The following is a 26,388-nucleotide window of genomic DNA, read 5'->3' on the forward strand; positions in this document are numbered from 1 at the left end:
CACCCAACACTGGAGATTTTCCTCTGAAGAAGGATGAGCTCCCTCTGTCACCGACCCACTCACCCGTGTTGGTGAGCGTTCTCTCCTAGGAGGGTAATTTCCACAAGGTAGGGACTGCTTCTACCTTGCTCACCCCAGACCCGGCACTTAGACTCAACAAATAAATGGCTCTTAACATCTATTTACTTAATGAGTGAAATTCTTTTGGTCAGAACAAATCATTTCTGACGGAGATGTTTGGGGATGCCTTTTCCTGATCACAGAGCCTGACTGTAGCTTCAATCTCTGCAGTTACCCTTTTCCTTCTCAACAGGATCAATATGGTCTTCCAACTGGAAGCCTTGTGTTTGGCATTGTTTCTTCATTCGTGTATTGTTTCACTCTTTATTCATTCCATCCTCAAGACAAAAACTCTCTCTTGTATTTTTAGGTGAGAAGATAAGGCTTAGAGAACTAAATGGCTTGGCCAAGCTCTCAGAGCTGGAAAGTGCACAGTTGGACCTCGAATGCTTGCTTTAGTCTAAGTTCAGTACTGTCTTGTTTTCTAGACTCATGGAAATAGTCAGCCCTAAGCTCCCATCACTGGTAATATGTGAGTGGAAACTTCCTAAGAATCACCCAACCGTCCAGAATCTCATTAAATATCTGCTTAAAGATGAATTTGTTATAAGTGAGTTAAATTAATTCAGTTTAGAAAATTCTAGCACCTCTTTTTCTTTTTTTTAAAAAAAATGGGTATAGTTGATTTACAATATTGTGTTAGTTTCAGGTGTACAGCAAAGTAATTCAGTTATGTATATATATATTTTTTTCAGATTATTTTCCATGATAGGTTATTACAAGATACTGAATATTGATTGTTCCCTGTGTTATTACAGTAAATCCTTGTTGCCTATCTATTTTATTTAGTGTATATTTGTTAGTCCCATACTCCTAATTTATCCCCACAACCCTCTGGTTCCCTTTTGGTAACCATAAATTTGTTTCTTAGGTCTGTGAGTCTGGTACCTCTCCATGTAATTTGGAGACATCCTAGAGCTTGAGAGAGAGAAAGAGAATCCTCTAGGTGTACCAGTTAATAGGTCTCTGAGACCATATTTTCTCATATGTAAATTGAAGAAAATGATGCCGGTTCTGCTAACTCCACAGGCAGGTTCTCTGAATTAAATCTAAAACAATATGCAAAACTCTTCAAAACTGTTACATGACATCTAAATGTCAGGTGTTGTTGGTATAAATGCATGATGTATTTGGGCACACCAAGATCTTTGGCTGGTACGTATTACAAAATGAAAAGAAACTGTCACAAATAGCCATGGAAATGGATCAGTATGCCCTCCACGTTTGACCGTGGATATGTGGCCTGTACCTGAAATAGGTATGTTACTGTCATTAAAGAATGCAGTCCCCTGGGGGGGGGGGGCGACACCATGTGGATAAAATACTCACCGTGACGCAGCCCTCTTCATTTTACTCCCCACTGCCATCCTGTGAGGGGGGTACTGTACTCGGCCCATTTTTCAGATGTGGAAACTGAAGTGTAGGGGGTTTGTGGGAAAATTGTCCAAATCATAAAGCAAGTGCAGGTGAACATCAAGACCAAGCTTGGTGATTGTTCTAGTCAAAGTCTAGCACAATTTGAACTTTGGGTGAACACGGATGACAAACAACGGCCGTGTGCTTCTAAATTCAAAAGTCATTTGGGGGGCTTCCCTGGTGGCGCAGTGGTTGGGAGTCTGCCTGCTGGTGCGGGGCACGCGGGTTCGAGCCCTGGTCTGGGGGGATCCCACGTGCTGTGGAGCAACTGGGCCCGTGAGCCACAATTGCTGAGACTGCGCGTCTGGAGCCTGTGCTCCGCAACAAGAGAGGCCGCGATAGTGGGAGGCCCGCGCACCGTGATGAAGAGTGGCCCCCACTTGCCGCAGCTGGAGAGGGCCCTCGTGCAGAAACAAAGACCCAACACAGCCATAAAATAAAAAATAAGTAAATTAATTAATTTAAAAAAAAATTTTTTTTTTAAAAAGTCATTTGGGCTGTTCTGCTGATTGCCTCTCATATAAATCCTCACAGTTTGGTGGCTTGCTAATATCCATATCCTATTTCAGCTTGGGCTCAATGTATTAACCTCTACCCAAGCCTGGGCTATTTGGGGTCATTCTAATGGGGTCCACTGAGGACAGTCTGAGGCTCCTGTACCTCCCACAAGCAAATGCTAATAGATCTAATGATAGACCCATCTAATAGAGTACCTTTTCCTAGCAGCTCGTTGATAATAAATATTTAGTTTAAGTATTTATATGTGGCCTAAAAAGTATTTGTCCAAATGAAAAGAATGATTTTCAGGAGGAAGGATGGAAATTCTGAGCATCTGTGCTTCGGTGACCTTTGGTGGTCCTTCCTTGCTTATAGTGTGTTCTCAGGTAAAAAATCATGCCAAAAAAAAAAAAAAGTACTGAGTTACAGTGTCATTTTTTTTCTATTTCTTTTACAGGTTGATGACCAAATGAAGCTGCTTCAGAACTGCTGGAGTGAGCTCTTAATTCTCGACCACATTTACCGACAAGTGGTTCACGGAAAGGAAGGATCCATCTTTCTGGTTACTGGGCAACAGGTGAGTGTAGACACCAAAAAAAAAAAGTGTCTTTTTATTAAGCACGTTCAAGATGGCAGGAATTTAACTAGGTCAGGAGCACTTTTGTGCTTTGAAAGGGACATTGGCTGCAAGTAATTTAGAAAAGCTGACTTGGTGTGCTTCGTTGCTGGGATGATTACAGTGAAACTTGTAAAAGCCGGCGTGATCACAAACAGCCTGCCGCTTCCAGGCTTCTGGGATTGAAAGTTGTGCTTTGAAGGGTCAAAACAATTGCTCAGTCAAAATTAATGGTTAGTACCTAGGGTTGTTTCCTCAAGCGTCTGCATGAATCTACCACACTTGTTTGTCTGCCTTTTTTAAAAAAACCTTAGAAATGGTGGAATCCTCACTATTTTGGAATCATTTTGGTGGAAGAGACCGATTCAAATATCATATATCAATCATCTAAATATTTGGCCTAATGGCAAGCAAGTGAGAAGGGAAGGGAGTGATAGTGTTAGTTAGTAAGAACCAGTCATTATTGAAAAGGAAGGTGGAAAGAGGAAATTACAGTGAGGTCCTGCTCCTTTCTGAATAGATATTTGTTCAGTCAACAAATATTTACTGAGCATCCTGCAGGGTCCAGCCATCATGGAGCTTAACACTGTCGCAGGAGAAGCTGACAATAATCAATAATCCTAATAAATGTTAGAGGTCAAAGTGCTATTGAATTTTTTTCTAAAAAAGGAACTGTTGTGTAAAGGAGAATCTACGTACATCCGTGGTTGTGTTGCTGAGTGACCCTTGGGTTGCAGTGTTAATAGCACTGGTTGGTTGATCCTTATTGAGAAGGTGAGATTTGAGCAAAGGTTTGAAGGAAGAGAGACACTTGGCCTTCTGGACACCTGGGGGAAGAGAAAGTCTACTTAATGGGCCTAATTCCAACTTTACAGGATTTTGGCCTGTCCCTCCCATCTCTTAGCCTCCGTTTTATAACTGGTGTGTTATTAAAATGGATGCAAGGAATGCAGAGATCTGTTTACTCCATTGGGCTGTTCCAGGCATGTGTTGAACGGTGCTTCAGGACTTGGAGACTCAGGCACTGTGATCTTTTACATCGGCCATAAATGTTTATGTGCTGTGAAACCCCAGCAGCGCATATTTGAAAATGAAAGGCTGTCTCCACATCTTTTGCTGAATTATAAATAAATCACATGTTCCCAAGCAAATTAAAGGAAAGCATTCTTTCACAGCTTTTGCGGATTGGATTAGTCTGATCTCTGCTTTCCGCACTATTCATGAGAAAGGCTTTCTAGAATCAAGCCTCAGTGGGCTTGACTTCCCGATCTTGTGAATTTTTGTTGAGCCTTTTCATCCCGTGGCTCAGGTCTTTGGGAGAAGTGTACCCATTTTCAGAGTTGAATCACGGGTCTGATTCCCAACCCCCTCCCTCCCAAACCCGACTGGGAGCTGCATTAGAAGAACAAGACTCAGCCCACAAATTAATTTGATTTCATCCTTCTGAGTTCCAGAAATCAAATGGGTTTGTGCCATTCTTTCTCAGAGCACTTCCATTCCCGCTCTTTAGAAATGCTCCTTATTTCACGTTTCATTTTGCCTTAAGTGCTGCCCCCGGGTAAAGGTAATTACCATGTAAAAAGTAGAGAAAGTGCATTTCTTTCTCTGATTTTCCAAACCAAGAACAGTCAAGGAGTAGATGGCATTTCTGGTCTTTAGTATCAATTATTGCGACTTTGCGTTTTGCCAACACAACGGAACTTCTTACTTAACCCTAAAGTTAGCTATTTTAATTCTGTCTTTTCGTCTGGCTTCTACAAGTGTACATTAAATAACCTTGTTAAGCCAAAAGGAAATAATGATTATCAGTAACGTTAAGCACTGCCAAATCAATTCCAAATATTTAGCATCTTATCACTATGACAAAAATTCGTTTCTATCCAGTATTTTAAAAATACACGCACACAAAACATACGGCTGTATGTGTATCTATAAAACAACAGTAGAGGATTTTGATGTGACACCACTTTCCGTATTTGCATATTGTAGCTAATTAACAGCCGCTGTAACATTTTCCTAAGGGAAAGGACTACTGGCACCTTATTCATTACCTTCTATTATTGTGTATCGTGTTTAAAAAGACAGGCATCTTACAACGTACAAGTCATCAAAAATTTCAGCTATTAGAACTAAAAGCAATTTAGCTACAACTGTTGCTGCCTTCATGGTGAGTGAGATTCTATCCAAAGGGGATACCCGCTTACAGTATTTCTTCGATATCTCTGTTGAATTTAATGGCACAAAGATTCCATGTAAGAGAGCGATAAATTAATTTTACTAAGTACATAAAAGACAAGGCCAGCTGCTCCTGAAATGAGGGCAAACTCCGCATTCAACAATGAAAATAGAATGTTTGTAATAAAACGTCAGGAAGTTGCCGATCTGGGCTCTGTTTCAGGAATAAGTCACTGCCCCTCCTTCAGAGCCATGCAATTTGATAAATTATCCTTGAAAGAAATGTTATCTGAGCCCCCATTTCATAAGCATGTTTGGGCTTTCAAATTAGCATGTAAATAAATGTATAGCGATAAAGTTGTTGGTGTGACAATTGATTTCCTGAAGTCCATCTCACTAAGTACAGAATCCTGTGAAACCATTTCAGTCCCTTTCCATTAGAGCGTGTTATTTTCCAAGTATGAAGTTCTAATAGTTGAACTTATTTCATACCTGTTCAAGTGACACACATAGCAAATTTTTATCCATATTTTTTAAAAAATTAATTATTTAGAGTCCTTTCAGTTACAATGTACTACATTTGCAACTGTGAAGTTCTAGTATTTGAACTTACTGCCTACCTGTTAGAACCACAGACATAGCAAAATTGAATTAACCCCATCTTAATAATGAAAAATCAATTAATACCAACATAATTCTGGCTTATTTTAGTAGTACACCTTCCTGGTTTAGGGATCCACTAGTGATTTTTATTAAAATGTGTTATGTACCTGGACTTCCCTGGCGGTCCAGTGGTTAGGACTCCACGCTTCCACTGCAGGGGGCGCAGGTTCGATCCCTGGTCGGGGAACTGAGATCCTGCCTGCCACACGCTGCAGTCAAAAAAAAAAAAAAAAGGGTTATGTACATTCTGAGCTACACCAACGATGCTTTCAGCAATTGATTCCAAGCTTACGTTGGCGGTGTTGTCCCAACTACTCTCATTTCTTGATAACAGTGGAAGTGGGTGGCACCTTAGTATTATCCAGCTGAAGTGCCTCACTGAGAGACGGGGGCACGGAAGATGGAGCTTCTTGTGACTACCCAAGGCTCTTGCTTCATCAGTGGCTGCACTGGTCCACACCCTCTCCTGTCTTGTCCCAGGTTTCCTCTACCTCTGGCCCTGGCTGCCATTCCCAATTCTACCCCAGTTGTCCCTATAGGATTTATATTACTATTATGTGGAGCAGTTAGACCATGTACAGTTTCTAAGGGACTCAGAGCTCAGCCGCCCCTGCTAAGTAAGAAGAACATCCTTGGAGTAGAAAGTTCTCCTGTAAGAGGACTGGTACAGTGATGTTCGGGACATCCCTGGGTGTGCCAGGCAGGGGACCCTCACGTGGTCCGTGACATCCATCCACTTGTCCTCTCTGCTTCCGGCTCAGGGTTCAGGCTGCCTGTGCGCTGGCCCTTCCTCTCACACAATCTACAACAGAAACCACAGGCGCGCTTAGGACAGTCGATGTTTGAATTTAGTGGGGAGATGTGGGCACCTGGACCAGGCGAGTGGGACAGTGCAGTGGTGATGCGGGGGCCTCCCCAGGACACGTACAGACTGGGGCTTTTTCACGCGCAGTTGACCCTCTGTAAACTGATTGACACCTTTGGGGGGGCCGTCTTTCCACTGACTCATAATTTTTCTCACTCTCAAAAAAAGGTTTCTGTACACCCAGTATTCTCAAGTTAAAGCTGAAAATTCAACTCATCATATTTACACAATAAAAAAAAAAAATCCATCCTGCCTTGTTTTTAATTGCAAATTCTCCTCAAGGGACTCATTCTCCTGCTTAGGAGGCAGCCCTGTGCCTTCTCCTAGAGAAGCAAGTGCAGTCAATTATGGTAATGAAATGTCAATAAATATAAAAATTTAATACAGTCTGCTCCGGGTGAGTGGCAGATGAGGGCTTGCCTCCCAGACAAATTTGCTGCTGCTGCAAATATTAAATGCACCTAAAAGAGTATCTGGTTGCCTGAGAGCTTGCCAGTAAAAAAAAAAAAAAAAGGATGGGAGCGTCAAGTACCAACTGGGCTTTCCCATTATGCTGTAATTGCAGCCGCAAAGCCAGTTCTGCCATTGATAATCACCCCTACATCTTAACTTATTTTTATAAATTGAACTTTTGGTGTCCCCGTGAATAATCTCAGATGGATGCATTGCAGCACCTTTTTTTTTTTTTTTTTTCAATGAAGAAGGAAATAAACCTTTTTTGTTTTCTGAATCAAGAAATTATTCTTCTCATAAATAACATCACTGCTGTCATTAGAGAGAAATGTATCGACAATCATAGGAAAGTAGCTAGTCTTTGTCGCTTTTGAGGAAGCAGCAAACCAGCGAATAATCTAAATGTGATTCTTTCATCATCCATAAGCATGCAATCTTGAGCAATGATTACTTTAAAATGAAGTCTCTTAATAAAATTAGAAACATATCTCTGCCTTCACTTGCTTCATTAATTAACTTCATGTGCATATAGAATGCCACCCTGGATTCACTTTTTATGGACAGTATATTTTTCTTTAAACTTATTCATGAGCTAACAATTTTCATCTTAGGTGATAATGTCACTTCACAGTAGGAAAAAAAGATAAAGGTATCTACATGTACAATTGAGGCAGTCAAGACCTGCTTCCTACAAGGCTTATCAAAATGATTAGATTGATTAGGATGATTATGATACAGTTTATAATAATAGAATGTGTCTCAAACTGTTTTCATGGGGAAAGTCCCCTGTGTTATGAATGTATACTGCAACCTGATTTTTTACCCACAGTGCTTAAAAGTCTCAAGGGAAATATATATGTATACATATTTTTAATATATGTGTATATACATATATAAATTTTAACGTAAATAATAAATAAAGATAGAATATAGAATTTCCGGTTCTGAAAACCCCCTAAACTGATCCTGTGTTGCAGGTGGACTTTTCCATCATAGCCTCACAAGCGGGGGCCACACTCAACAACCTCATGAGTCACGCACAGGAGCTGGTGGCAAAGCTTCGTTCTCTACAGTTTGACCAACGAGAGTTCGTGTGTCTGAAATTCTTGGTGCTCTTTAGTTTAGGTAAGGAATCCTTTTCTCATAAAAATGACTAAATGATACTGACCTTTAAGTGTCTTGAGGTCCATCCATGTTTTTGTTCTTCCAAGATAATGACCTTCTTTTCTAATCGTGAAATCTTCCAGCTCGATTATGTTTTCCTGTGTGTGTTCCTGGCTGAGTCATAGCCCCGTTGTGGGTGGTTTGGCGTATGGGGAAGGAGTTATGACTGGAGTCCTGAGTGTTCTTCCCTGATGGCTGTAATGAGTGGGTGACGCTGATAGACAGCCGTGACACAGGGTTAGGAAAGACGCGTGGTGTCACATTTTGGCCACCTTTCCGCTGTTGGTCGTTTCTCTGCACCTTTTGTTTCAGCTTGCAAGCTACTGCTGTTTTTGTTCTTGTAAAATATGGATGGTAATTAAAAACCTGTTTCCTAAATCTCTATCAGGATTAACTAGAGAATGTTTATAACCAGATGCACCACTATGCAAGCATAAAAGATGACGGTTGTCAAGGGGAAAGGATGCTTCTTTAGGAAAGCTTTGGAGAAGAAAGATAACTAAGCAAGACAGATTAGCTAAATCAAGGCTCTCAGTGAGTCAGTTGAGAAAAATCACCACTGCTTGGAATAAAAAAAGGATTAAGGAGATGGATTTTTATTGACTTCAAAGGAACAGATTTTTCTGCCTGTCCCGTACTTGATTTCAGTATTTTGTTGGCTTAATAAAGCCAACTTAAATAAACTTTTTGCCAAGTCCATTTATTACTTATTGGCAGACAGCTGAGGGAGGCAACTTCCCTTGAATGAAAAAAATGCAGAAATCAGATTTACCAACATATGTTTTTTCTTTAGTCTTCAGTTATAAGATAGTTGTGAATTCATATCCTTAGAAATAAAACAATAAAACATACTGCAAAGTAAAACAGATGTGTCTACACTCCAAATTTGGTACTTTCATTTTAAAATGCTTCTTGACAGCACTGCACAACTGTTGCTAATAAAGGGATAGTTTGAAGTAATAGAACCAGAGTTAATTTTTCACATGTAGTCAACATTTAAAAGAAAAGGAACATTTTCATATTTTGGAAAATGTGATAAATATAGCAAAAAGAAATGTTACTGAAAATTTAAAAAGACAACAGAATTTCATAGATGTAGTGTTCAAAGGTTTACCATGCCAGCACTGGGTCCTGTATGGTTTCTGTATTAACCACAAGAAATAGGAAAGTTCTATTTAACTATGTCTACGTGTTTTACTCAAGAACAGTTTTTTTAAAAATCAAGAGGAAGATAGCATAGGCCTGCTTGCTGTCATCTCACAAATTATTCTGGTTTATGGCAAGATCTTCGTCTTTTCAACTCATACGTTTGATCAGTAATTAAGTGAAAAATGTGGTAATGTGTGTGTAAGAAATCTTATAGCATCTTGGTGATAAAATATTTAAAGAGATTCATCTCACTTCAGTGGTATTTTAAATTAGTTGAAGAACTGCATGACATTGGAAGATGTAGAGATTAACCATCAGCCATGTTTAGTTTTCACCCCTTTTATCGTTCCTTCATCATTTTTCAGAATTATTATATCTCTGCCAAACACTGTGGATGGGTGGTCAGGGTGGGGTTCGGGTGTTCCCGAAGTGCTTTCAGCACCTGAACCTCACAGATCATCTTCCTGAACAGTTAGTTGGGTCGTGTGTTTCCCAGCCCCTCAACCACACAGAACTCTCTGGTTTAATAAGGGTGTTAACTGTTTCAGGATCCTGGGCACCAGGGAATACCTAGTTGAATGTCCCTTAAAACTATGTCTGTTTGTTGTTTAAGGAGGAAAGGACAGCATGGCTTTCCGATCGATCAGAGGTAAATCAAGTTTGGGCAAGAGTTTATTTTTAAAGAAGCAAGAATAAAGTAACTGGCAGTAAAGTTCAGGTAGTTTCCAATTTGTGAATGGAAAGCTTTTCTCCCCCCATAGAAACGATGAATAATCAATCTTTGGGGGACAACTTCATTGAGGGATGTGGATAATTAACCTTTGGGTACCCAGGCCAGCCTCCAAAAGCCTGTTTTGCCTGTGATGGGAGTGAAATCATACCAGGGCCTCCCTCGAAAGCCGAGCCTGTGCCCCTGAGTCTGAAACCTGCTGTGTTCTGATCCCAGCCCAGCCTTGAGCCTCTGGGATCCTGGAGGAACACGAGGCTTCTGTGGACTGATCCAAGGCCAGGAGCTGTGTAGAGAGAGACTGTGTGCTCTTGGTGAAAGATGAAGCAGGGTTTCCTGATGGACGTGGTGAGAGAGTAGGTGTGAGCCCACGCAGGTACAGTCTCCTAAGCCTCATGGATGCCTGGGGCAAAAGCACGGAGGCTAGAGGGCAAGATGGGTTCAAGGTCGGGACTCTTGGGAGAACAGTGTGGCTTGAGGGAAGCAGCGGATGTGCTGGAGAGGCAAGTGAGAGACACTCCGCAGTTACTGAGCACTTCCTGTGAGCAGCCATCGGGATATAGCTGCGACCAAAACTGGGTACCACGGATTCTTCATCCTGCAAAAAATCTAGACGGACGGCAGGATTCTTTAAAGGGGGATGAGGTGCGTCGCTGAAGTTGACTTGCCTTCCTGGTAGTCGTGTGGAAAAGGGACTAGAAACTGTGTTCCGAGTGGCTTTAACGCCCTTGGAGACAGGAGTGAGATGGGGTGTGGACACGTTACAGGGTGCAGACCGTGGGATGTGATGGGGTTCGGAGGAAACAGCTGGGATGCGTCTCAGGGTCCTGGGTGCTTCAACCAGAATAGGAAACTGTAGGAACGGCGGCTGATTAGTTGAGGTCCAACCACCTTCCTTCCAAAAGTCATCCTTCACTGAAGCTGGGTCCTGATTTCATGAAAAGCTAATGACAGGACTAAAGTAAAAAGTACAGTTGACCAAAATTCTTCCACTCTGCTGCCTGATTTTTTTCCTCCTCAAATAGTATCCGTGAGCAGACATCAATTGGGTAAGCTGGTTGAAAAAAAAGGAATAAAAGTAAAAAATGCCCATCTCCCAGGATATTTCTCTGTGTGTGATATAACAGACTCTGGAGGCGCAGTCTTTGCTGGTTGGAATGTTTTCTTAAAATCCTATTACTCCCCTCTCCCCCCCCCCCCGACCCTTTTTCTCACCTAACTGTGAGATAATTTGCGTCCATGGAGATAATTCTAAGTTGACCAGTTAATATTGACGACCCAAGAGAGGCCAAAATAAAATTTTTGTCTATTTATTGGTTTGTACCCCACCTTTTAAAAAGGAATCAAAGTGACTGATGAAATTTGCTGTCACCCACCAGGGCAGAAATAAATCTCATAGAGGAAGAGGTGTGTGGGATCATGATCCCCAAATACCATCATTATCGCATGCATGCCAAAGACCAGTAGAATTCCCATTAACTCTATCTCCTGAAAACAAACGCAGAGCTGAGAAGCAATCACCTGGTCTTTAACTGCAGCTTCCTGAATAATGTCATTACATGGCCGAGCCCATCAGGAATACGCGCATGTGGCCTAAGTGCTCAGAACAGCAAGTGACCAGAATGTACCAGCTAAGAGGTTACTCTGGCTTGGGATTTTCTCAGCCTTGAGGCTCCGTGGCTAGACGCTGCCGGACTCCTGTTCGATCCCAGGTGGCAGGAGAAAGAAGAGGCATATTGCATCCTGTTTCCCCTGATGAGTGCCCTTGACTGGTTGTGAGTTATTCTCTTCTCTGGTCAGCCAATATTTCTGAAGGCACTTTTTCATACTCAGCTGAGTTAAAGAGATTGTTTATTCTCTTTGAGAGGATTTCCCCAGTGTAAAAAGCAGATTGGGGTTAGAAATTGTCCTTTATGTTTCTCTACATCCCAGATTTCTAGCACATTGCTCAGTACACCGGAGGGACTTAGGAAATGTTGCTGATAAAATAGATGCATCAATAGACTTAGTTTTTTTTAAGCAGATACTTTATTTAATGTTTATTTTATATTGGAATATAGTTAGTTGATTTACAGGGTTGTGTTAGTTTCAGGTGTACAGCAGTGTGATTCAATTAGACTTACTCAGTTTTAAATTCAAGGCAAAGCCTTTACCAAAGTAGCTTGTGATCTGTAATAGGAAGTGGTTAAGCTGCGAAGTCCTATCCAAGTGCAGGTTAGTTTCGGAGACTAGTTTTTCCAAAGAACTCTCTAACAGCTGTTTTCTTTTTTTTTAATTGAAGTATAGTTGGTTGACAGTGTTTCAGGTATACAGCAAAGTGATTCCGTTTTATGTGTGTGTGTATGTATTCTTTTTTAGATTTTTGTCCATTATAGGTTAGTACAAGATATTGAGTATAGTTCTCTGTGCTATACAGTAGGTCCTTCTTGGTTACCTATTTTATATATAGTAGTGCATATATGTTAATCCCAAACTCCTAATTTATCCCTCCCCACCCCTTTCCCCTTCGGTAACCATAAGTTTGTTTTCTCTGTCCGTGAGTCTATTTCTGTTTCTTAAGTAAGTTCATTTGTATCATTTTTTTTTAGATTCTACATATAAGTGATATCATATGATATTTGTCTTTCTCTGTCTGACTTACTTCACTTAGTAGGATAATCTCTAGGTCCATCCATGTTGCAAAATTACATTATTTCTATTACCAGTTTGCATTCTGCTCCTGGCCTACTCTCTGACACATAGTAGGTTTTTAAGAAATATTTATTGCATTCATAAGTGAAAGAAAGCCTTTCCTTCCAACTTCTAGGTTAAAAAAAAAAAAGTAATGGGAACTGGAAAAATTAGTTTAAAAAAAATGCGCAAAATTTGAAGAAAGGGAGACTAGAAAATAGATCCTATAATACATATTAGACAATTTGACATCTTTTAATTTTAGAAAATAAGGATATGTCTTCACATTGTGAAGGGAATTCTTATAAGGAAAGTAGAGACTAAACAGAATCTTCTCCTTTGGGAACAAAATAATTAATGGAATTAAGGGCCGATGATCAGTATTTAGATTCTGTTGGAATTGTGACACTAAGCAGGTCAGATATCAAAGTGAGCTACAGAAGGAGGGAGCAGGAAGGCTTTTCTTCTGTAGTGTTAATAATAAAATACTTCAAGCGGGTAAATCATTTACTGTCTCCCTTCCATTTTGCATTTGAAATTAAAAAAACTAGGTGATTTACCCCCAACATTTTAGGCTCAGAGCCAGGTCTGGAACTAACGACCCCAAATTCCAGTCCGTGTTTTCTCTGCTACAGTACTCTGTCCTCTTCAGAGACGTATGAGCTCATCAATCAATATTTTTAAAATGCTCCCTACACCCTAAGGCACCATCTATACAGACAGAATGATGTAGGGAATTGGGACCATCATCTGAGGAATACGGACCGAAAAGAAAACCAGCCTCTCCTGGGTAAAGCAGGGAACTGCTTTACATGAATCTCCAGTTTTTACTGAATATACTAAATAATTGTGAATTTCTAAATGTGAGTTTTTGCATGTGTGTGTCTGTATGTCTGTGTGAACTCTGGGTTCAGGATTTCAGCAAGCTTGTTGAAAGCATTGGCCTTAAAGCCTTGGTACCTCCCTCTCGGAGAATCCCTCCTTGTGGTTTTGTTGTTGCCTCTTAGGTTTGTCATTTTCTTTGGACCACTCACTATGCATTAGGAAAGCTGCATGATCATAAGCTTTCATTACTTGCATGTCTACTTTCTATTTGAACTCTGATGTTCAAAGGAGAAAATAAGCCAAAGTAACTTGATGGTCATTCTCCGCTTCCCCTTTGGTGGGCTTCGGCATTAAAAACCCTAAAATAGAAAAAGTGGAGCCATAGGTGTCTGGGAGGTTCAGGGCATGAAGCTCCTTGGTGGGGAGGGGAAGAATTAGTAAGTTCTATCTTCAGGTACAACTTTCCGCTTTGCTAAAGGGTCCACCCTGACTCTTGCAATATGATATTGACATTGTTAATAGTGAATAAAAGTGCACCATGTTTTCTAGCTGGAGAATGTGGATGGTGAGTTCATAGTCTTTTGGGTTAAGGAAATGTATTTTCAGTCGTTGGTTTTCCAAAGGGCTTAGTTTTTGATAGGATAGGTATTTTTTTCTGGTTTGAATTTTGTCCAGTAATTGTTCGGCTTGGGGCTTCACTTAAAGATCTATATTTGTTTTCTTTTCCTACATATGTCATTTCTCCTCCTGGCTTTCAAGGTCAGAACGTGGCCAAGACGCCCTGTAATAGCTCCCCGCAGAGAAGAAGGCAAAGCAAAATGCCAGTAGGGAGGTGACCCACGTGTAGTCAGGGCCTCTGTGCAGAGCTTGGAACTTGTGTCACAGAAGGGAACTCTCTTCACTGTCCCGACCAGATTATTTATATCTGCAGATTTCAGTTGAAACATGAAGGCTTTATAACGGGCCAGGAATTGCAGAGCAGCTATTGCCCTCACATCTCATTAACCAGAGGCCACAGGACTTGCAGGAATAGCAGACATTCCGTCCTTAAGTACGCACACAAAAGGCTCCCGTGTTACCGGCCTGGAGACCACAGCAGTTCAATCCTGGCCCCCTTAAGGGAGGACTCTTTTCTTTTGCTGCTGGATGAGAAAGACCACCTTGAAGCTACCAGCACAGATGGTGCGTGCTCTCCTATAGTAAGAGAAGACTTCACCGTGCACACCCGCTTCCTCCCGTCCGCCCGGGTGTTTGCAGCCCTGAGGAGGATGGCAGAGGAGGGCATACGTAACCCTGGCTAAACTGCATTCCATTTGCCAGTCCCAGTCAGGAGGTCAGCGCTGCATCAGTGTAAGTCCCCGCCTCCCAAGGGGAGCAAGCAGTTTTTGCAGCCTCCCCTGATGATTGGCGAGTTGTGGGGTGGTCAGGTTGTTCTGCCCCGGCTGTGCCCGGACACCCCGCCCTCCCCCAGCTGGGCATCCCTGGCAGGGGGCGCACACGTGGACACGGCAGAGGCCCCGTGCTCCGTCCCCGCCCCCCCACCCCCGGCACTTCTAGACTAGCCTGGAAATAGCGACGAGCGCCTTTGGAGAAGGGAATGCCAGGGGTTACAGAAAAGGCTACTGGTTTTGCCCACCTCTCCAGCAGAGGTCCAGCAACTTGTTGGGTCTGAGGGGTTTTTTTGCCATCGAACTGTGTGCCCCTATTGAGTTGGAAGGGGCAGTGGGGGGAAGAAGACACAAATCTAAGAAAACAGGAACAAAGGGAAACTCGAATGCTCCTTTGCTTTTTTGCAACATTAAATCCAGTTCATGAAAGAGGTTTCCAAATCCAACAGACAGATTTGATCACAGTGATTAAACACTGTGTTTGCAGTGCCTAGAGCAAAATGAACTGATCACTTTGTCAATCAGACGACGACTACCAAGTGTATGGACCACTGTGGAGCAAACCCATGGCCAAGCCAGGACGCGTTTGAGGGCCCATTCCCATCCTCAGCTCACAGCCTCCTTCCAGAAGCACTGGAAAAGCTTCTGAGGCTGGAACACTAGCACACATTTGTATCTGCATCACCATGTATATCTGAATACTGTATTAATTCAATTCTGAAACAATCACAACTGTCCGCATGTCATAAAACGCTGCTTACAAAGTATCTGCATAAAAGATGAAACAGCAAAAACTAGTCTTCCCATGATGTGGTAATTGTCCTTCCTGAGGCTGGTCACAATATTTGCTTTATTGTAGCGTTTCAATATACTTCACCATGCAAACCCTCACACGTGCGTGCACGCACACACACACGCCGTCACCAACTGGCCTGCAAAGTCTAGTGATGGATACATTCCCCTCACATCTTTACCCAAGTGCATCGGTTAAATTGTTCCTCATGAAACAGATAAGCAAAAGAGAGCTCCCTGGGTTCTTCTTACAATTAGCATTCAATCTCAGTTTTTCCCTTTCCGTATATGATACTCTAATTTAGAAAAACACTCACTAGACACTTGTCAAATAACCACACCGATCTCCATATTAATGCCTGGCTGATATATATGTAGCAGAGGGTAATGCTGGCAAATAAGCATTTCCTAAAATTTATGTAATCATTTGAAATTCAGAAAGGATCGATGAGCATTCAAGGGATACCGCCGTTCAATATTTACACCGTAGAGATTTCACAGAAGCAAATAATGGCACATAAAGTTAATGCTTGTCTTAATTAAATGCAGTGTAATAGGTGTTGTGTGGATTTTTTTTTTTTTCTTTCAGTGAGCAAAGCAGTTTAGCAATGACCAGATATAATTCATTTTGGAGTTCTAAGTTTGAACTGAATCAATACGAATTTACAGCCATGGAAGAAGTGATTATCATTTGTTATCTGCTGGCACAAGAATATAATTGCCCAAGTAGCATTTATTTAAACATATTTCTGAATAGCTTATGCCTAAAGATATTTATCATTTTTCAGTTGTTCATACTAATATCGTCATTTTGCTAACTACTGCTATTTAGTGAGATGATTTTTCAGAGTTGTATTGGCCTAGCAAGCTGGGAATAACCTACGAGGAAAGTGGTTGAGAACGCTGAATGTACTAGCTGATGTTTTTCCTGCCTTAGTCCTGCCAGCTGCTCTGTTAAAATCCCAGAATAAAGTGCCTGTCTTAGGGACTTCCCTCGTGGTCCAGTGGTTACGACTCTGCCCTTCCAATGCAGGGGGCGCGGGTTCAATCCCTGGTCCCACATGCCACGCGGCCAAAAGAAAAAATTAAAAAATAAAGCGGCTGTCCTAGTCTTGACTCAGAAGAGGTTAGTTGGTTAATGTGGTCAGTTCATGTCCTGCACACGAGTTAACGCCGGACCCCCCAGGCCTCAGGGTCATTCTAGAATGGAGCCAATCCGTGACTCACAGCCGAGTCATTCGTATGCCTTCTTTCTAGTTGACTGATAAAATCCAGTCTTGAGTTCTGGGTAATATTTGGTTAAGACAGACCAATTCAAGCCAGGAACCAAGAGCAGATATAAAAGATAAAGGCCTTTCATTGCTTTGAAGCATTAAATGACAAAACATACTAAGCGCCTACTATGTGCAAAACCGTTGCACTGGGTGGTATCTGAGCTGGCAACACAGTCTTTCCAAAGAGAAGGAAGCCCCCCATATGATACAGAACTTCACTTTGGACCCTGGGGACACCCTTCCAGAAAAGGCACACTCAGGGCTGCACTGCCTGATGCTCCGGTCGTCATGGCTACCTGGCCCCCTCGTTCCTTCCTTCCTTCCTTCCTTTCCTCCTTCCCTCCTTCCCTCCTTCCCTCCTTCCTTCCCTCCTTCCCTCCTTCCTTCCCTGCTTCCCTCCTTGCTTCCCTCCTTCCTTCCTTCCCTCCATCCTTCCTTCCTTCCCTCCTTCCCTCCTTCCCTCCTTCCTTCCTTCCTTCCTTCCCTCCTTCCCTCCTTCTCTCCTTCTCTCCTTCCTTCCTTCCCTCCCTCCTTCCTTCCTTCCCTCCTTCCCTCCTTCCCTCCCTCCTTCCCTCCTTCCCTCCCTCCTTCCCTCCTTCCCTCCTTCCTTCCTTCCCTCCTTCCCTCCTTCCCTCCTTCCTTCTCTCCTTCCCTCCTTCCTTCCCTCCTTCCCTCCTTCCTTCCTTCCCTCCTTCCCTCCTTCCTTCCTTCCCTCCTTCCCTCCTTCCTTCCTTCCCTCCTTCCCTCCTTCCCTCCCTCCTTCCCTCCTTCCCTCCTTCCCTCCTTCCTTCTCTCCTTCCCTCCTTCCTTCCCTCCTTCCCTCCTTCCTTCCTTCCCTCCTTCCCTCCTTCCTTCCTTCCCTCCTTCCCTCCTTCCTTCCTTCCCTCCTTCCCTCCTTCCTTCCCTCCTTCCTTCCTTCCTTCCCTCCTTCCCTCCTTCCCTCCTTCCTCGTATGCCACACACATGCCCGTCTCACCAGTCCTGTCTTGTCAATGAAAAGGCCTTTCTCAACCCTCCCATGGCACAAATCTGACCTCCATCAGAGGCAGGAGGAATTGGGAAGCTGGCGGGGGGGTCCCCTCCAGGACTGCTCCCACACACCCCACACCCTGAGCTACCTGGATTTTTCACGGAAACTTTGGCCCGAGCCCTGAAAAGAACCTGCACTGTGGCCAAGTCCAACCACTTCTCCCTCCTGGATGAGGAAATTGAGCTGAACAGAGGTCAAGTGACTCGTGCATAGTCCCACAGGGTCAAGGTCTGAACTGAACATTTTGGACTCCACACACAGGAAAAGAGCACAGACGTGGTTTTCAATACTGACTGAATTACCGCTGTTGCGTTATTTCAAAATTAGATCAAGATATTTCTTGGCCAAATTTCTTAACTAAATCTAAAAATGTCATCATTGTGATGCGTACAAGTAATTTCCCAGGAAAGCAAGGAATGCTCGTTGCCTTTTATTACATTCTGGAGGGCTCTGCAGCGCGTGCCAGGTCCTGAGTGTCCCGGCTTTGGAAGAAGGCACCGGGCACATTCATCACACTTTGATTCCCCCAGCTTTGCCCCGGGGGTCGGGGGCAGTGGGGGGGGGGGTGGGTGGGAGCCATCCATAAAGGCAGTAGTGTGACCAGAGTGGCAACACTGACCTCAAATTGGACAGTTCTGCCTAGTCCCTAGAGGGGAATGACCACATTCAAGGTGTGTATAATTTTGTCCTGTCTTAGTAATACATAAGCATTGATAGCACACCTGAAATAACCCTTTCTCTCCACTCTTTGTCCTAAGAGAAAATAATGATTATATTAGTATTACTATCATCTCTGCAGGATTGTTTTTTAAGGTACAGATTTTTTTTTCTCATTTAAAAATTTTTTTAAATTGTGGTAAAATATACGTAACATGAAACCTACCATTTTAACCATTGTTGAGTGTTCAGTTCAGCGGCATTAAGTACCTTCACGTTGTTTTGTAACCATCACCGCCATCCGTCTCAAGAATATCTTTCATTTCCTAAATTGAAACTCTGTTCCCATTAAACCAAGGGTCCCCAGCCCCCGGGCTGAGGACCTGTACCTGTTAGGAACCGGGCCGCACGGCAGGAGGTGAGCGGCCGGCAAGCGAGTGAAGCCGCTCCCCATCGCTCACATTACCGCCTGAACCACCAACTACCCACCCCGCCCCATCCGTGGAAAAATTGTCTTCCACAAAACCCATCCCTGGTGCCAAAAAGGATGGGGACTGCCGCATTAAACAACCCCCCCGCCACCTTCCCTCCAATGCTTGCTACTACCGCGTAGAACTTTTTTATTTAGAAAGTACTCTTTACATATAACATAACAAGTTAGAGTCATTTTAGAACGTGGCTAGGTTCAGAGACTGTGGCTATCGTGCCCAAGGCCACACAGCTCGGAGTCTGAGAGCCTATGACCCCAGCCAGGTTTTCTAATTCCAGACCTGTTGTTACCCGTCTACACCCACTGGAAAGGAAGTCTTAGGATTTGGGTCCTGACGTTGGAAGAGGGGAAGGGGGAGGTGTTCATAACCAGCTTATTACTACCAAGGTGGGAAAGGCTGCAGGCTTGAATCCAGATGTCTAGGCACCTTAGCTCTCCTGTCTCCCCATCGGTAAAATCGAAATAGTAACGTTCTCCCTAAAAGCACTATTGTGAGGGTTAAATGCAGTCATTATTATGAATTTAGCACAGCATCTGGCCCATGGTACCAATAATTATTATCCAAAGCCTCTCTATTTACATTCAGCAAAAGTCATATAAGTGAAGGCCCCTTATGGGGAAATTCCTCTTCCCAGAATATAAGCTCTGGTGTACAGATTATATGAAAAAGATCTTCCCTGTGACAGCAGAAACTACTCTGTTAATTCAGCACCAAGACATAGTTTGAAATCTTGGATCTACTAACCCAAGGCGCCATTATCACCTTTGATATTTTGAAATATGTCAGAGGAAGCAAGCTGAAGCCACTTCCTTTTAGTTCATCTACCATACATCCCAAAATCAGACCAAAGTCACACAATAAACAACCGGTCCCCTTTCTAGGCTGCTGGGGCCCCAGTGATGACATTGTAGCAACCTGGAATTGCTGGGTTGACACCTGCTCCCTGGAGAATGTTTTCCCCAGGAAATTCTTCAATGTTTCCCTCCCATTTTCTCGAATTATCAATGTTCTGTAGTTAACTTTACCTAAAAAGGTTGTAAATTCTTCTTTCAAACTTACTAATACTTCATCTCTAATTCTAATGGCTAAATAGAAATTACAGCTTCCAGTATACAAAACGGAAGATTTCACTTTGAGAAAGAAAGCTATTTCTTTTGGAATGAAAATCCTGGGTAACTTATTCCTTCCAAGGGAAGTGTTGAAATTTGAGAACTAAAACCTTTCAGAGAAATTAACTTTGTTCTTTAATGACCATATTTTAAAATAATAGGATGCTTTATTAATAACAATTACTAATAGTGATTCTAATATTATCAGATCCACCCCACCCCACCCCACCCACCCGAGTATTGCTGGCTTCAAACTCAAGAAACTCAGTGGAGTAGGAAAAACGAAAACATGAACTTGTACATGTTTTAAAATATTTTTGGTTCAGAGTCCTGGGTTCTCCCACCTGGAAGCAGGGTGGGTTGGGGCAGGGGTGGGGGGAACCCCGGCTGATGAGCCGTGAGCGTCCCTCACGATGTGAGTCTCCCTGGATCTTCTGCTCCCTCGACTGTAAAACACGGACACCAGGGTGTGTCGGGTATTTGTGTGCGGGTCACCCTTCACATCTCAGGTCAAAATCACCTTCTCTGACAAGTCTTCTTTCTCTCACTTCACAGACAGATCCACACTTCTTCCTCTGAATTCCTGTTGCTTCTTTCACAAATCTCCACCTACCACAGTATTTTGTCATTGTGTTGTCTGCCCTGCATAGAACGCCAGGCCTCTTTCCCTTCTGCATTCCTAGCACTTAGCACCGTGCCTGGAAAATATAGTTCATGTTAGAAAAAATACTCACTTAGCGAGTGTGCTCAGTGATTAAATGTGTAAACCTTAAGGCACTATACCAATGCCTGTCATTTAGGATAGTGATGACCCAGTCTAAATAGACCAGTCAGGAATCTGGAAGATATCTGATCCTTCCACATCTTTCTTGCGACAACAAGGGGTGGAGTACCTGCCCTACCTTCTTCGTGGCTAGCAAGCCCTCTCCCCAACATCCCGCTCAAGGCTGCCACGTGGGGTTTCACCCAGGGCTGCTTTCTACTGACCAGTTTTAGGAATGGGATGGCGAGTTTTCTCAATGCAAAGTCAGAAGCACTGCTGAAATTTCAGGGCACTTTGGGTTCATGCTGACTTGCTGATTCTATGCAGATTTTTCTTTTTAATGTGAAGAAGCATCTGGTGTCCAAATTCCTATCCTCCAAATCTTTAAGGTAAACAGAATCTTATAATTTATCAGATATTCTGAGCCTGGATCATTAACAGATTCTCCCTTTCCTACCATGGCTAGCTTCAGAATCAAAGGACTGAGCTTAGTAGCGTGGGAGAGTAGGAAATCGAGATGAAAAGGCGAATGTGTGCAGGTTTTAAAGTATTTTAAGAATAACCGAAATTAAAGTTTTCATCATAAAAATCTTTAGTACATTCCTGATACTCATAGTCAGGATAGAGTTGTAGTAATTATCCATCTCTTTTAAAGTTTTTTTTTTTTAAAGTTGTTGTCATTATTGCTCGCCACAAGAAATTACAGGGCAAATTGGATAACCACATGTTCTGGCATTTGTCCAGAACAACCCCTATCAAAAAGGATTGGTTGCATGAATACTGTAACAGTATCGTTTCTAATTATAACTTCAAAAAACTTCCTCTCTCAAAGGGGTAGCTGCAGAAACTTATTCTTATCTTACAAAAGAATTGAGGCTTTCAGGATTAAAAAACATCTTCGTTTTCCCTTTTCGCTCCATGTTGTTTTCCAGATTCCTATTTTGATTCCTGCAGATCTGGAATCCTTCATAAATCCAGAGCCTGGATCATCAGTTTCACTGGGCCATAGATTTCGTTATTTAATGTACCACAATCTATTGATTCATTCTCCAGGTGGTGGATATTTATTACAAACCACGCTAAGGGAAAATTTTTCTACATGTCTTCCTGGACATATATGGCTGGGAATCCTTTTCAGTTCTAGAAACTGCCACGTTGTTCTTCAGAATGCCTGGACCAAATTGCATTCCCAGCCACAGTAACTGAGAGTTCCCATTTCTCCATGTCATCAACACTATCACTGAATTTCTGTCGTTCTGATTACAAGTGAGATTAGGAATCTTTTTACATGATTCTCTGAAGGTACCTGTTCGTGTCCTTTGCCCATTGGGATGTATGCCTTTCCTTATTGATTTGAAGGGCACTCTTAGATATAGATGTAGATATAGATATATGCATAAATACATAGATAACATAGATAAGTTTGGCTTTTCCCTTCACTCTTTTAATGTATCTTTTCTTTCACAGAAGTAGCCATATTCATTCATTTTTTCCTACAAGGTTTTTGCCTTTTGTAGCTGCTTTTAAGAAATCCTTCCCTACCTTTGAGGTCATAAAATTCATTCTCCTTTAGCTTTTTTCCAAATATATTAAGACCTTGATTTTCACATTTAGATCTTTTAATACACCCAGAATTAATTTTTGTGTATAGTATGAGGTAGGGATCTACTTTTTATTTTATTTTGTCTTCTTTTCTTTACAGGTAGTCAGTTTCCCCAACACTCATTAAATTGAATAGCTTGTCTTTCCCACTATTTTTTTTTTTAATTTATTTATTTATGGCTGTGTTGGGTCTTTGTTTCTGCACGAGGGCTTTCTCCAGCTGCGGAGAGCGGGGGCCACTCCTCATCGCGGTGCGCGGGCCTCTCACTATCGCGGCCTCTCTTGTTGCGGAGCACAGGCTCCAGACGCGCAGGCTCAGCAATTGTGGCTCACGGGCCCAGCCGCTCCGCGGCATGTGGGATCCTCCCAGACCAGGGCTCAAACCCATGTCCCCTGCATTAGCAGGCAGATTCTCAACCACCGCGCCACCAGGGAAGCCCTTTCCCACTATTTTTAATGCCACCTTTCATGTATACTCAAGATCTGTATATGTGTGGATCTCTTTCTGGACTTTCTGTTTTGTCCTAATGGTCTCTTTGATTATCCCACATGTTTAAGTAACGTTATACTTTTTGTCCCTCTACCTTTTATTTCAGAATAGTCTTAATTATCCTTATGCTTTTGCTTTTCCATATAAACTTTAGGATTGGCTTGCTGTAATTTTACAGGGAGTCTGGTTGGAGTTTTGAAAAGAATCGTGTTGTATTTAGAGATTAATTTGGGGAGAATGATTATCTTTACAGACTCGAGCCCTTCCCATCCATGAACATAGCTTATCTTTCCTTTAGTCAGGTTACATTGGTGTCCTTCAATAATGCCTTCTCATTTTCTCCTCAGAGGTTATCATTTGTAAATTATTTATCCTAGCTACGTATAGAGTTTGTTGTTATTGTGAATGTAAACTTTTTCTCTTACATTTTCCAATTGGCTAATGTACATGTAACTATTTTTTTTTTAACATTGAACTTGTGTTTAACAAACTTGCTGAATTCCTGCATTTGAAATGGCTTTCCTGTAGTTTATCTTCCATACAATAATAGTCTGCAAGTAAATACAGATTTATGTTTTGCCCCTCAAATTCCTTTTCTTGTCTTATTTTATCGACTAGATAATGTTGACTTGAAGCTGTGATAACAAGCCCTCTTTATTGAAGTCTTTAATGGGAATGCTTCTCAAGTCCCGCAATGTACTATGAATAGTTTTGTCTATTTACCTTTTTTTCTTTTTTTAAAAAAAAAAAAAAAAGCTGTCGTTCTGATTATCCTTCATTTTTTCCTTTATCTTCTGCTCTTTATTATTTTGTTCTTCTCATTCTAGCTTCTTGAGTTGAATATTCTGTTAATCTGTTTTCAGCCGTGCATTTCAGTTATTCTTCATGAGTGCATTCAGTGTTAGGAAGTTGCTGCTTGGCATGGCCATAGCTGAATCTGCAGCAGGTCTGATGGGGCAGGCTTTCTGGGACATGCAGACCCACCTCAGCGGTCACTCTACCGACCTCTTGGGGGCACAATTCTCACCATTGTCTATGTCAGTGTGTCCCTTAGGGTGGTGCACAACCTGGACAATCCTATCAGCTATAAATGTTTCATGATCTCCATTCTGATCTGTTTTTTTAAATCCATGATTTATTTAATAGTGGGTTTTTAAATTTCCAAAGAAATGGGTACATTTTGACTATCTTTTCATCTTTGGAGTCTAATTGATTGCATGACGAGGTTATGCATATTTTTGATTCATTGAAATACGTTAGGACATCCTTTATAATGTGATATTAGTTAATTTATCTAAATGTGACACGTGTACTAAAAAAAAATACAGTGTCCATTAGGTGCCAAGTTTTGTTTATATTATTCGTGATACCTTTGTTGTATCTTCTTGGTGGGTTATTTCTTATATTACTATAATGTTCCTCTTTTTTTAATGCTTTCGTCTTAAAATCAGCTTTGTCTGATATTGAGTGTTTTATTAGCTTTTAAAAATTAATATTGACGTATTTTTCCCCATCTCTTTACTGTCGACTGTTCAGTTGATTCGGTAGGATTTCTTGTGTTTCTGTGTTTTAGGTGGGTGACTTGTAAGCAGCATGTTGCTAGACTTTGTTTTGTTTTTATCCAGTCTGTCATCTCTTTTGAAATTTAATTTTGAGAACATGATAGATTTACAGGAAGTTGCAAAAAAAATCTTACTGGGAGATTCCACGTACCCTACATCTACTTTACCCAATGCCAGCATCTTGCATAACTATACTCAGTGTAAAAACCAGGAAATGACATTGGTGCAGACCAAGTAGAGCTTATTCAGTTATTCAGTTTGCTTATTTCACCAGCTAAACACTCGTTTGTGTGTGGTTCCTGCAATTTTATCACGTGTGTAGATTGGTACAACCACCAGCACAATCATGATACAGGACCTCTCCATCACCACAAGGCTTTTTGGTGCTACCCTTTTGTACCCACACCCACCCCTTCCCCCATTCTTAACTCCTGGTAATTGCTCATCTGTTCCTCATCTCTGTAATTTTCGTATTTCAGGAATGTTATATAAATATAATTATACAGTTTATAACCATTTGGGACTGGCTGTTTTCACTCAGCAGTATTCCCTTGAGATCCATTCATGAGTGTACCAATAGTTTGCTGTTTTTGTGGCCGTGTAGTAGCCCATGATGTAGATGGACTACAGTTCATTCCACTCTTCATCTGTTAAAGGACATTTGGGTGTTCCCAGTTTAAGGCTATTACAGATAAAGCCGCTATAAGCATCCTATACAGGTATTTGTGTAAACTTGAGTTTTCATTTCTCTGGGATAAACGCCAAAGAATGTATTTGCAGGGCCATATGGCGAGCATGTGTTTATAATCTGTATTTTAAGAAATGAGTTTGATCTGTTTACTGGTAAACCATCCTAGTCTGTGTATGCATGAAAATGTTTCAAATTTTGCCTCATCTTGAATAGTTTAGTTGGATATAAAACTTTAGGTTGGCAAGATCTCTCAACACTTGATTGAGAAGGCTATTGGAGGTCTGCTGCCTTTTCTCCTTGGGAACTTTTAAGGTTTTCTCTTTATTGCTGACATCTTACACTTTCACCCCAAGATGTCTAAGTACAGTTGACCCTTGAACAACATGGGATTGAACCACGTGGGTCCACATACACGTGGATTTGTTTCCATAAATACATACAGTACTGCATGATACACACTTGGTTGGACCTGTAGATGCAGAACTGTGGATGTGGAGGGCCAATTATGGGACTTGAGCATCCGTGGATTTTGGTATCCATGGCGGGGTGGGGGGGGTCATGGAACCAATCTCCTGTAGATACCGAGGAGCAACTTGTACAGTATCCAGCTAGAGGATACTGGATGAAAGAAAATTATTCTCTTTTCATATGTTACTTCTTTGTAAATCTCTCTGTTAACTCCTATTACTCTATCTATATTTTGTCTCTCTTTTTTTTTAAACTTATTTATTTTATTTATTTATTTATCTTGGTTGCGTTGGGTCTTCATTGCTGTGCGGGGGCTACTCTTCGTTGCGGTGTGCGGCCTTCTCGTTGAGGTGGTTTCTCTTGTTGTGGAGCACGGGCTGTAAGTGTACGGGCTTCAGTAGTTGTGGCACGTGGGCTCAGTAGTTGTGGCTCACAGGCTCTAGAGCACAGGCTCAGTAGTTGTGGTGCACGGGCTTAATTGCTCTGCAGCATGTGGGATCTTCCCAGACCAGGGATCGAATCCGTGTCCCCTGCATTGGCAGGCAGATTCTTAACCACTGTGCCACCAGGGAAGTCCCTATGTCTCTCTTTTTCATGCCTTTTCCCCCCATTGTCTCAATGTGCTGCTTTTTTGCATTAATAACATTTCATTCTCTCTTCAACTATATCTAGTCTAGCAAGTATCCCATCAGTTAATTTTTATTTGAATAATTATTTTTGATTTTAAAGA

At 41.9% G+C, this 26,388-nt stretch overlaps 1 protein-coding gene across 1 annotated transcript in view; it reads left to right on the forward strand.

Moving 5' to 3' along the window:
• Positions 1 to 26,388, forward strand: part of NR5A2 (nuclear receptor subfamily 5 group A member 2) — a 125,820-nt gene that overhangs the window by 70,905 nt on the left and 28,527 nt on the right. Inside the window, exons 5-6 of the mRNA XM_007167257.2 lie at positions 2,492 to 2,611; positions 7,784 to 7,931. Of these exons, the coding sequence (XP_007167319.2) occupies positions 2,492 to 2,611; positions 7,784 to 7,931 (268 nt within the window). The remainder of the gene's footprint in view (positions 1 to 2,491; positions 2,612 to 7,783; positions 7,932 to 26,388) is intronic.

Source organism: Balaenoptera acutorostrata, chromosome 1 (assembly GCF_949987535.1).
Source record: "Balaenoptera acutorostrata chromosome 1, mBalAcu1.1, whole genome shotgun sequence".
NCBI lineage: Eukaryota > Metazoa > Chordata > Mammalia > Artiodactyla > Balaenopteridae > Balaenoptera > Balaenoptera acutorostrata.